Source organism: Poecilia reticulata, chromosome 1 (assembly GCF_904066995.2).
Source record: "Poecilia reticulata chromosome 1, P_reticulata-male-v2, whole genome shotgun sequence".
Taxonomy (NCBI): Eukaryota; Metazoa; Chordata; class Actinopteri; order Cyprinodontiformes; family Poeciliidae; genus Poecilia; species Poecilia reticulata.
In genome coordinates this window covers 22,152,373-22,165,004 of record NC_088830.1, presented here as the reverse complement: position 1 = coordinate 22,165,004, position 12,632 = coordinate 22,152,373, and the positions used below count along the sequence as shown (strand labels likewise).

Here is a 12,632-nt window from a genome sequence, read left to right as displayed (position 1 = left end):
GATTGATTTACATAGCTTTTTAATGTAGTCAGAGACCAAACAACTCCTGACAGTACAAGTTTGCCAGCAAGTAGCACTTCCTGCTGTAATCTAATGTTTTGTAATTGTTCTGCTTTTGGAACTTTATGGAGCCTGAAAAAAGCAAGAAAGATGTACTTTGTTTAAAACAATAGTAGCAACATCAACACCTCTCATACAAACGTAATGAGCAAAAATGTGTCTCAAAACCACAGGATGAGTTCTGGGTGTTCATTGTTCTGGATAGTAATATATTCACTTTTGAATTGGCCCTGCTTTAATAAGCAATTAGCTTTAACTCTGAGGCTCAAAACTAAGATGACTCTGACCTTTATCCTCTGCAGATAAGAGACACAGAACTCAATTATAACTTAATGGAAGATAAAAAAAAAAAAAGAAATATCACTTTATATATCCTGGTGTAACCTCGATTTTTATGTGCATGTTCCGTTATTGCAGCTTTTTGCTTTGAATGTTGCTTTGCATGCTTTGTGTCAGGCTCATGTACATTTATGCAATTGTTTCAGTTTTAACTGTCATTTTTGTGATGTTTTCTTTTTTTTAATTTTTTTTTATGTTTTTATCTGTGTGAACAAAGGTTAACCTTTGTGAAAGCAGCCAGTCAAATATTAGGGAATACTACAGAATTGACAATCAAAAAAACATCTCATTTTGAACTATTGCTCTTGTTTAATTGACTCACACATTTGTTTCTTTCCTCTCTTCCCCCTCATGCCGTCCATTAGCACCTTACCGAGACACAAGTACGTTGTTAACTACTGCTGAACTCTTAAGCAGTAACTTTGTTTATTCCCTTTTGATGCTTTTAGAGCTGTCTTAAGAAAACTTTATGTACATAATTCTTCACAATGTTTTTTTTTCCAAAACACTCATTACATCATGTCATACTCATAGGTCATTTGGATTATTTTCATAGAAATCTAAAGTCCAATTACCTTTGAAAATACAATTAGTTTAAAATATGCATTTAATGCATACATTTATTTCACTATTGTTACTCAGATGCATTACATTCGAAGTATATTTCGCATTTTTTTCCCATTAAATATACATGAAAACATTTTTGGATATTGCTGTAAAGCTCTGACTTTTTAATTAGTTTTACATGAAGAGCTCACTTTAACTGCTAAAATGACTTGTGAAGCTTCTCAGACATGAATACATGAAGCATTCAAGCGATTGGGGTTCTGTTGTCATTTTATTTATGCATTCTAACACGTCTTTTTTTAAATTTTTTATTATTATTATTCTTTGCTCCTCAGAGGGCATCCTGAACAATGCCAGAGACGCGAGTGTCATGGATACGCTCCCTCTTAACGGTAACCATCCCAACAACTTCAGCATGGCCAGCAGCGAGTACTTGAGCGACTGCGTTCAGATCCTGGATCGAAGCGGCGGCTACGGCACCCACAGCAACCACAAGGAGACGACCTTGGAGAAGAAGATCCTCAAGGAGCTGACGTCCAACTACATCCCCCCTTATCTCAACAACCACGAGAGAGCCACCACTGAGCGCAGTCACAACCTGATGAACAAGCTGGTCAACAGCAATATGGCCAACGGAGGTAACTGGTTTCATTTTTTTTTTTTTTTTTTGCAGTTGTGTAACTGTTTTAGGTTTTGCTCTCCTTAGAGCCCAGGAGCTTCTGAAACCAGCAAAACAACATTTAAACAATCTTTCTCCTGTCCAACACTATGCAAAAACACAAATGTTTAAAGCAAAACTAAGAAATCCCACTCTTAGTTACAGGCTTATGGAAAAAGGAAATACCATGTTACAGATGAAATATTTCAAAATTAGCTGTAGTTTGGAGCAGCTTCGGTTTCTCTGTCTTCATCATGCCTGAATCTCCTTCATATATTGGTAAGATTTGTTTAAAACTGTTTTCAGATATCTAAACATTCCACAGCTCTAAGCACCCTTTATTTTACGCAACACATTAAGCATTAACTTTGATGTGTGGTACCTAGCAACTGAAATAATTGCAAAATGATAAATGGTCACAGAGAGGAAAATAAGTATTTGAATTTTTTTTTTGCAATTTTGCAACTTCTCTCACTTAGAAATCATGGAAGGGGTCTGAAATTTTCATCTTAGGTGCATGTCCACTGTGAGAGACATAATCTAAAAAAAAAAAAATTGGAAATCACAATGTATGATTTCTTTAAATATTTATTTGCTTTATTTAATTTAAATGCTGCGGTTTCACTGAAAACCAGCTCTGTGTAATCAGGGGACTAGCTGAGTGGAAAAAGAAAGGATAGAATGCAACCTGTTGCAATTTTTTTTTACAAAAATATTAAAAGAAATTCAATGCTAACTGTTCAAACAGCAATGTACACACACATTATAATGGATGAGATTATATTGCAGAAATATGTGGCAATGTATATACATTTCCTAGATAGAAATGTAAGTTGTAAGTCAGAAAGATATTTATTTCAAAGTAGAAATTATTGAGCCGTCTCTTAACATTTCATTATATTTTTCTATAATAGGCTGATTTTTAGTAGATTTTAAAAGTGTATTTTTCTTCCTGCTCTTTCAGGGAGCATGGCTGGGGGAAGCAGCAGCTCCAGCAGTGGAGTGAGTGGCTGTGTGGGCAGCAGTAAAGAGGACAACAGTCCAATAGTGCTGGACAACCCCGCCGCCTTCCCCCACGAGGAGAACCTGGGTTTGGAGATCATCCGAGAGGAGTCCAACGCACCCCTCCTGCCGCCGCGGCCCCCGCCACCGGACAGCCACCCGCCCCCTCCGCCTCCTCTTCACAGCTTCTCCCGGCAGCGGCGCATTGCCCAGGAGCCCAGCGAGAGCTTCTTCCCCCTGCTGACCAATGAGCACACCGACGAGCACACGCATTCGCCGAACCACAGAGACTCGCTCTACACGAGCATGCCGGTTTTGACGGACCTCCCCGACGGGCAGATGAACGGGCTGACGGATGGAGAGGAGGACAGCTCTGGGGAGCTCCAGCCCTGTAAGAGTGCCACGGCTCCAGAGCTGGATGATGTATACTATAAGAGCATGCCCAACTTAGGCTCCAGGAATCACCTTCACGAGCTGCAGAACTACTACCACATGGGCCGCGGGGGAAGCGACGGGTATATGGTGTCCGGGAGCAAGGAGGAGTCCGATTCGTCTCCAGAGGAGCCGCCAGTGGACCCTTCTCATCTGGTCACCAGTCTATAGAGCCAGCTGAGTCCTTTATCCCTCCTAAACCCCGTTTGACTCTTTCAAAGTTCAAGTGATATCATTCTGTGTTGCCGACTGACAGACGGAGCTGACCTAACCCTGGATTCATACACTGTGTGACACGACAATTGTTTCTGACAATATGGCTGATGAGTCACTGGTCAAAAAAAAACAAAAGAAACTGGTCAAATCAGAAAACGTGTTGTCATAAATGGTGCAAACTGAAAAGGGTGAGTCCCAAAGACAATCGAGCAGGAATGGAAAGTTCAACTCGAAACGGGGAGGTGGGCTCTGCAATTATGTATCTGTGACTTTAATTTGGAAACTTGGACTGATTGTAGCCCCGCAAGATTCCCCCCCCGGTATGGACCTCTAGCAGATCCTAGCAAATAGTTTCCACTGACACCTCTACGTTGGCACGAGCCCTGGTTATTGGAGCTGCGTGTGTGTCTGTCTCTCTGTCAAAACTCTTATTCCGAGAGGGTAGAGCAGGACCTTCACTGATAAACTTTCCCCAAAGAGGCGTCACGATCCTGCCAGTCGAGTGAAGGATGTATTATATATGCCCTCACTAATGATCGTCCACGACAAAACCCATATCATTCTGGCAGTTCAGCTGCGCCCATGTCACAATGATGTTCCAATCTCTCTTCCTGTTCAAATCTGCTAAAACTGGAGTTGCGTATGGGCTGGTGTAACATTCCTACGAGCCGTAGTGGCTACAGAAAACAAAGACGGAATATAATATTACAAATGAATGAACCAAGGAGGGGTCGAGGGGAAAAATAGGGTTTCATCGATTCTTCGCTCTTCTGTAAAGGTTTTTCATCATCAGAAGGATTGGTGAGAAACCAGAAGCTGTTTATGTATTGTACAGAATAAAATAAAAGATACAAATGTTGCAAGTCTTTTATTTTTGGATTTTACGTTGCAAACTTTGTGTCTCTGGGACTGTTCCTAAGTGTCACAATGAAATATATTCTGGTCACGGACTGACCTCAGAAGGAGCAAGGAACAATCTTTTCGTGTCATTCTTTCGTAAATACGACAAAGCACTCCTCAATTAATATGCATTTACCCTACGCACACGACATTCTGGTTTTTTTTTGTTGGTTTTTTTATAGCAACGGCACTGTCACATTTTTGCAAATCAGTTTTTACTGTATGCTTTACCACTGTGTAGATGTAAAACTGGATGGAGACAATGAAGTGATAAAGGAGGAGGAGGTACCTTTTAGGGGAGCTGCGTTGCTGGTGGAGGAGCTTGGATTAGAAGTATAAAGATGGACCTAACAGACTGCGATAGTAACACTAGGATGCTTTATGAAATATGTCATTTCTATTGCCAAGTTTTTTATCCGACATACATTGTTGCCCTGTTTTAAAATGGATAAAAGCTGTCGTCGTCTGAGCTACCGTAAAAGCAGGTGAGGTGCCACGATTCCAGCTGGACCATGCACACGACGGCTCCTTCCAAAATCCCAGAAAGCCGATGTTTACTGACTAAAAAGGGGGAGGGGAAATCTTATGTGTATGAAGTGTAGCTTGCACATGTATCCCACAAACTCCCTTCATTTCTGCCCCAGAAGAGAAATTATTTATTTATCTGTTTATTGGTTTATAAAGAAGGCTAAACAAGCTCAGAGGGAAGGAGGCTGGCTTCAGGGAAGAACGGATTTAATGCGGCACTGGGTTTGTTTGTTTGTTTGTTTGTTTGTTTTTTTGGGTTTGTTTGTTTCTTTTTAAGTTATTACGATCATGATTATTATTACAATATTACTGATAATTATTTATTCTTTTTGTATGGGTTCCAAGTTGAATGATCTCATAACTAATATTTGTTGTAACAGTGAAAGTTGTTTGCCAACAAATAAATTACTGACATAGCTTTGAGTTTCTCTGTGTCTTGGGTCCTTTTATCGTTTATGTAGAACTTAATTTCAAACATTAAAGAAACCCATCAGTGTTTTTTTTTTTTTCCATGACCATTGTGAGTCAAAGCTGTAAGTATTTTGTGGTGTGCTTTTTAAATATATTGCTACCCTCTCCCAGCTTTTAGCTTATATAAACAGCCTATATATTTCAAAATCTATTGAGTGCCTTAAATGAGCGTTCCTCGTGGCAAGACATAATCAGATTAAGCAACTTATTCTAGAAGCATTTTGCAGTCCTAGAGGTATATATGCATGCGGCAGATTTGCATTGTGTAACATCTATTTATAAACGATTTACATATGATGAAATAAATTCACAAAATTCTTTCCAGAGTTGTATAAAAGCAATTGAACTTAGTGCATGACGCATGATGGCCACCCAGGACAAAAGTAGAGGCTTCCTGGATCAATGCGAGTTCTTGAAGACTTTATTTTTATGGGAGCAATTTATGTGATGAGGAAGTTATGAAACATGTAGCTTGCAAACTTTAATGAACTGCCCAGATATTTCTAAGAACTCTGTGGAAAGCTAGTCTGCCACAGAGTCGGGTCTCTGATTCTGACCAGCTTTGCTGCTCAGATGCATCATGATTTCAGTCCCCCTGCACCCCCAATTACTTTCACACCAACCTGCTTCATATTTGCATGGTGACAGTGAATGGAAGCACCTGAAAGTCTAATTTCTCTACAGGTAATAGTAATGTTTTACTCACAAGGCTTTACCACACTATGGAGATCTCTCAAAACGTTTTTTTCCTAAGACAATGTCTGTCTGATGACACTCAAACTCCAGAGCCATCTTTAGTCATATACTGAATGTCACCTGCAGGTGTAAATGGTAACACACCACTGGACAGTAGTCATTTATTATTTAATTTAATAAAGCAAAAACAAATAAAAAAAAAAGTCTCATTTGCTGTAAGAAACTGTATGCAGACAAAAAACAAAAAAAACTAAATCACAAAACTTCTGGTCACCTTGATGGTCAGTCTGCTGACTAATTCTATAGCAATTTGTTGTAACCGCGGCTTGAACAGTGTTGGTTTCTAATCCCTCGGCTTTCAGTATCTTTCTCCCTTGATACTAAGACTGATTGAGTCATAATCCCTCTTGCAGAGAAACCATGTTTTCATTAACCTCAACGTTTCTTTTTTTTTTTCTGCATAGCAGGATTTTTGAGGAAAGAGTGGTTTGGTCACGCTTACAGTTGAAATCAGAAGTTTACATACACCAAAAAAAAAAAAGAAGAAGAAACACACACTTTTGTTACATCAGACCAAACATGTCCTGTACTAGAACTGCTACATTTATTTCTATTTGCTAAATGCCACTGAAAGAATTTGTCAGAAATGTATGTATTATGTCATCAAAATCAAAAGTTTACATATAAGAGGAGATAGAAAAGTAAACTTTATTAAAAGATTCAGCTGTCTTGTCCTTTAAAAGAAAAAATATTGTAATATCTCTTTGGGTAAATGAGAAAATGGAAAATATACTTTCAAAGATAACAGTAAAATGGTCCGACAGGGTAAACAAAACAATTGTAACTGTTAAACAGTGATAGACTCATATTATCTAAGTCTGCTAATTATTGAGGGGATGTTCATTCAAAATGTGTTTTTACTTCAAGCTTCCGTGGCTCTGCATCATTGAGTGTTTTATGTGACAAAACATTCCTTAATGATACTTAAACAAACTAAAAATACACTTTCCATTTTTTGCTGACACTGCTGTCAGCTTGTTAAGCAAATTACAAACAGTGCTCTCATTGTATTGTAGCAAATTGTATCAAATTGTATGGGTATTCTTTTGACATCTAAATGAAACCAGATACTCACACACATTGTGTAAAAAGACAAATAACCTTTTGGATTTTGGTTTCCTTTTTTTAAACTCAACAGCTGGACATTTCTGTAGAATTTGGTCGAATTGCTGGTTAAACTGTTTTATTTTGACAAAATGCTTCAGATGTCCAAATGTCACAATAGTTTTCTGGAATTGTGGCCCATTTGTTGCCACCCTTGTTCGCACACAACTTTTCAGTTCTGCAAAGAAATGTTCTACTGCGCTGAGATCTACACTTTCTTTTAGTCACTTTAAAAATTACTTGTTTGTGCTATGTTTAAAGTGATCATCCATTTGGAAAAACCATTTAAGTCACAGGGTTGTGTAGAGAGGATGCAGGTTGTTGAAAAATTACTCTATTAACTTAGCAAAATACACAAAACCAAAAACGGACAAAAATCAAAGAGCAGGGAAAAACTACTGCTATATGCTGGAGATAACAATATAATCTGATCCTGAACTAAACAGGGAAATAAGCAAAAGAAAATATTTTCTTTAAGAACTAAGTTATATAAAGAACTATAACTGAAGACTGTGACCAAGATCTGAAAATGGTAGGATCTTGGGTTGTTTTGTGTTTTTCTGGGTTTTTAGTTTGGTTTATTTGTTGTCTGTTGTCCTTACTTATTCTCTGACCAGATCAATCTCATTTTAGTTCTTCTTTTTTTCATGGCGGTTGGCAAGCAACGTATTGATGTGACATCGTTTTAATTATTTTGGTAAGATTATGTTATTAATTTCTTGTATTTGGTTATTCTTACTTAAATTTGTTTCTGTCATTTCTCTCTCTCTTCCTCAGCCTGCGTCTGCTCTCCCCACACAGCTGCACTCAATTAGCAATCAGTCCCGGTCCATTGTTCCACCAGTACTCCCAGTACTCCACCACCTCTCTGTCTCTCACTCCTTGCTGGTTCCTCTTGTTCGCTTCATGTCACCTGGTTTCTGTCGCATGAATACATGCGAAAAACCAAGGAACTTAAAGCTAATCTAGGCGATATCTTGAGATGTTTTTTTAAGTATGTCTACACTCCGAATGACTGCAAAACACACCAGTCCCTCTTGCATCACAGGACATATTTTGCATTTGGAGTAATAGCTCCTTCTTTGTTGAGAGGCCTTTCAGTGCATGTCAAGGATAAAACATTTTTCACTTTGGCTAGTGACGTTGTCTTACTAGCTTGAGCTAGCGTGTTCAACAGGTGTTTTTCGTTGCTCCAGGGTTTATTCAAGCATTTTGCACCAAGACACACTTTATCTCTGAGCCCCCAGACTCGTCTCCTTCACGGATGCTGTGATGGGTAGACATTCCCGTGGTAATTATACTTTTGTATAATTGATTAAACAGATTGACACCTGTAGGCGTGTGGAAGTTACACCTAAGGATGAAACAGACATAAGGAGGTACGCAATTTTGTTTCCTGCTGTCTTGCATGGTGTTTTACATGGTGTCACACAAGGAAGCATCCCTTTGACGTCTTGCCCTAGCAATAGGGGAGTGGGGCGTGGAGGTTCATTTGTTTTAGGAAATAGAAACATAAATCAGGAAAGGTTTAGGCTAATTTAACGTCAGACACAGAATCTTTTGCGTCTTTCATTACAACATGTGTAAATGTCCGGTTTCAATTTCTGTACCGTCTAACTGAATTTCTACAAAACTGGTTTAAATAAAATGAAAATATGTTTTCATCCCTGCATTAAAACAAACAAAAAAAAACCCATAAATCCATCCCACCTTTTACTTCTAGCTACACCACCAAAGCTGTTTCCTGTCACTCACTTGGACAGTATCTGGAATTTTGCTATCTTTCATTTGCTTTGATCACTGATTCAGTTTATGCAGAGTAAATTTGAAGAACATAACAATGCAACAGGAGTTAGGAAAATGAGAACTGGTAGGGAACAAAAAAATATGGTAAAAAAAAATTAGATGGAAGGAAGGAATAAGAAAATGAAGTTTCTCTAAAGATACTTTTCTTTGAAACCAAGTGAAGCCACCTAACATTCACACCTCCCTCCTGCTCGCTCTTTCCTCCGCCAGAAGCAGCCTGATTAAATGAGCGCTGGGCTATGTGGGTCATATCTCTGCAGGAGTGCTCTGATCGGTTAGTGCTGCCTGGCTGTGTTATCTTCCTGCTCTCTCTGTTTCGCTGCTTCAAGGGAAGGCATTCAGTTATGTCTTACAAGGTGACATGTCTCTCACACTCAGCTCAAAGACCAAAGGCAGAGGGGATGCGATGATGTGCAGGATTTTAAATTGAAGGGAATCAGTCTGTTTATTGTGTTTGTTTATGATTAATTCATAATTTCTTCAAGCCTGTGGAATTCAAATGCGGTGATTTTCATTTGGAAAAAGCTAGAGTAGAAAGTGCAAAAAATCTTATCTTGTATGAAGTGCACAGATTCAGAAGTGTTGCTTCAGTTTTCCAAACTTGAGACGTGGCAAAGAGAAGAAGATGAAAAAAAAAAACATCAGGATGTCACAGAATACACTTTAGAAGAAGTTTCTAAATACTCTTTAGGACATTCATGAGTTCTCAGATGAATATGCATACTTTTTTTACAAACAGATCTTTTACATGTTTTCGAAGACTTTAATTGCATCTCAAAGTTCATCGTAAAAGCGAGACTTTGTTGAAGCCCACAGAGAGTGAAGCAAAAGCTGATTGACAGTTTATGTGTTATTTACCAAGTCCTGTACGACGGGTGTAACCTGCTATTGGATCATGTTAGGGTTAGAAATTAGCTACTGTAGCTGGCCATATCAAGATGAATTTAAGAATGCAATGTAAATTAGGACAGGCCACAAACCACAGTGTCAGCTTTCTGATTCAAACTAAGAATAAGGTTTAATTTCAACACCAATGCATCTTGGTGTTGCGTCTCCTTAAAGAACACCATCATTGGTCTTAAATAGTGAGGTGCATTCTACTAGTAATTGGAAGTCTGATTTTGCTGGTCAGTTAGAAATAAAACAAAATGCAGATTGGAATTCCAGCTGGATAAGCTTGTGTTTTCGTTCCAATCCGATATGGCTTCCATACATATAAAAACACAGTAAAAGTTGCCAGCATAAAGCACTTAACACTTCTGACACTTTTTTTTTTTTGTCCCATTACACATTCCACGGTGTTGCACATTCAAATGCGCTCGTTCATAAAGGAAGCTCATTTATTTGAGGACTTGGAACTTAATGAGGCTTTTTCGAAAATGATGAAGTTGAACTCAGTTCAGCTCTTTCTGGCATTGTTTAACTGAACTCCATTCAAGACAGCGTGAAGATTAACTCCTTCAGAGGGAAACGTTTTATGCTTCATGCAGAAAAGTGCTTCACAGCATTTTCATTGTGACAGCTCGGTGGCTGTTGTGTGTCTTTTTGGGGATGTGATTGTGACAATGTCTGTTCCTCCACTATAAGCATAACAATCCCATAACAGCCTAAACTAATAGATTTTATTGTTTTTGGACGGGTGGGTTTTCCACTACAGAAGAGAAGACCGAAGCAGCAGCTCGATGCTTTCTGTACGCTTTGACTTTTCTCTCAAGTCATAGCAGAGGTAAACCCCTAAAATAATGGCAAAGATGTTAACTTTACTTTACATGAGTCAGATGTTATGTCAGCTGCTGATATTTTTTTATTTTAATTAAGAATTTTATTAAAGATAAACACCATCCTGGAAGTGTTTTAAAGGTGGCTGGAAAAAGCAAACGCAATTAAAATTGATACATTTTCTGTAACATTTTCAGAGTGATTTTATTTTTTGACATTGAAAGCAGGAAAATGTGAATGATAGCAGGTATTTTGAGATTTCAACCAAAATGAAGCAGCTTATGTGAGCAATAAGAATTGAAAATGATCAGCACACATGATTGTGATTTTTTTTTATTTTTTTACTTTAGTCATGAACATAGTTCAGAAAGTTGAACTGGTGAACGTATTTTTTTGATTTAGAAATAGTTCTTGTAATGAACTGAGTAACAAAGCAGCTTTTTTAAGGGAGGTGGAAGAAAACCGACAGTCATTAATGGCTAGTTTTTGTAAAGAGAAAACTATCAGTGTTAAGTTTCCAGTTGTGATTTCATTCTTTCACCATTCTGTACATTTGCGGGTTTTTATTGTTTCATGCCCACCTTTTGCAGATGTTTTTTTTTTGTTTTGTTTTTCAATAAACTTTATGGTAAAGTGGTTATGTTGTTGAGCCAATATCTTGCTTAGAGTTATTTTAAATTGATCAGGTCTCATAACTTTTTCAGTATTCTTTTATTAAGTGGCCCAAAAGGTGATCAGAATAGCAGTCATAGTAAACAGGGAGTAATATAAAATCAATGCATAAATTATCAATATTTAGTTTTTTTATGATCATTATAAAACAACTAATCAAAAACTCTTAGGTATCATGTTAAATAAACCGAAATGCTATGGATGCATGAGTATGCACTTGATAACCTGGAGAGGTCAGCATGTTTATTTAAACATGTATGTTTAGACATTCACATTTATACAAATACATTGTAATTTTTCTTTTTACACTATCTGTTAAGGATAGGTAAATAAGGCTTTTCAGTAAAATTCAGTTTGTTTTATGACAAAGACAGATATTATACCAAACTGATTGAAACAAGTTGCCTTTTTTTAAAAAAGAAACAAAAAAGTCAAGTAGCCAGTTATATTTCTTCCTCCAGCTACTGTAGTTGGCAAAAGAAAATGTTAATTTCCACCTCTGGATTGGATTTTACCATTGACTAGGAGCAAATGACATGGAAACAAGCATCCTCCATCTTGAAACTGGCGAACAATGTGGCGTCTGTTAATGAAGGGAAGTGTGACATTTAAAATGAACTGTGAATCTGCTTAATGTTAAAAAACCAGCCCATCCATTTACAGTACGACAGTTCAATGTTTCCATCTCATTTCCTTCTTCTGCACAGTTGAGCGCCATGGAAAACAGCAGGTCTATTTCCGCATCCCTTCAGATCCGTCCTGGTTTGGAGCACATTTCTTCTGGAACCGATTCCAGCAGTCATTAGGCGAAAGGCGGGGTACACTTTTCAAATTCACCAGTTCATTAGAAGGCTAGCAAAGATACAGACAACCAAATGCACTAGAGTTAATGTAGTCATCAGGTAATCTGATGCACATGTTTTTAGAAAAAAAGTTAATAAGAGCTAATTACAACCAAAGATCACTTGTGATATTATTTTGTAAAACAGGCCTGTAATCTATTTACGTTCCTAGGGTGTTAATTCAACATTAACACACAGTAAATACACCATTTTTATTTTTATTTTCTTTTGCGTAGAGGGAAAATCTATAAGAAATATTGTTAAAAAGTTTTTTTAACAAGCTGACCAGTGGCACTGTTATTGACAACTCTTTAGAAAATGTGATTGAATCATTTTTCTTTTAATTTAAACTACAAGAAGAAAGTCAGGAGTTTGTAGGAGCTTCTAAATAGTAATTTGTGACACAGAGGCCAGTTTCTTTTAGCCAAACAACACGAAGCAAAACAAGGACCTCTTGAAAAGGCGTCCATAACATTTCTATTTCTATTTGGGATCCCAAGATCCCAACAAATCTTCTGCACAAGGCAAAAACCATCACAAATGTAACCATGTTCAAATGA

General features: G+C 37.7%; 1 protein-coding gene across 11 annotated transcripts in view; it reads left to right on the top strand.

Moving 5' to 3' along the window:
* adgrl3.1 (adhesion G protein-coupled receptor L3.1) overlaps positions 1–5,125 on the top strand; it is a 161,401-nt gene extending 156,276 nt beyond the window's left edge. For 8 of the 11 annotated variants that reach the window (XM_008416710.3, XM_081609017.1, XM_008416793.3 and 5 more), the window contains 3 exons: positions 765–782; positions 1,302–1,604; positions 2,589–5,125. In XM_008416710.3, coding sequence (XP_008414932.2) covers positions 765–782; positions 1,302–1,604; positions 2,589–3,229 — 962 coding nt within the window. In that variant the 3' untranslated portion in view covers positions 3,230–5,125. The remainder of the gene's footprint in view (positions 1–764; positions 783–1,301; positions 1,605–2,588) is intronic. The other 3 variants (XM_081609045.1, XM_008416760.3, XM_008416776.3) reach the window with 1 other exon arrangement.
* Positions 5,126–12,632: the final 7,507 nt, after the last annotated feature.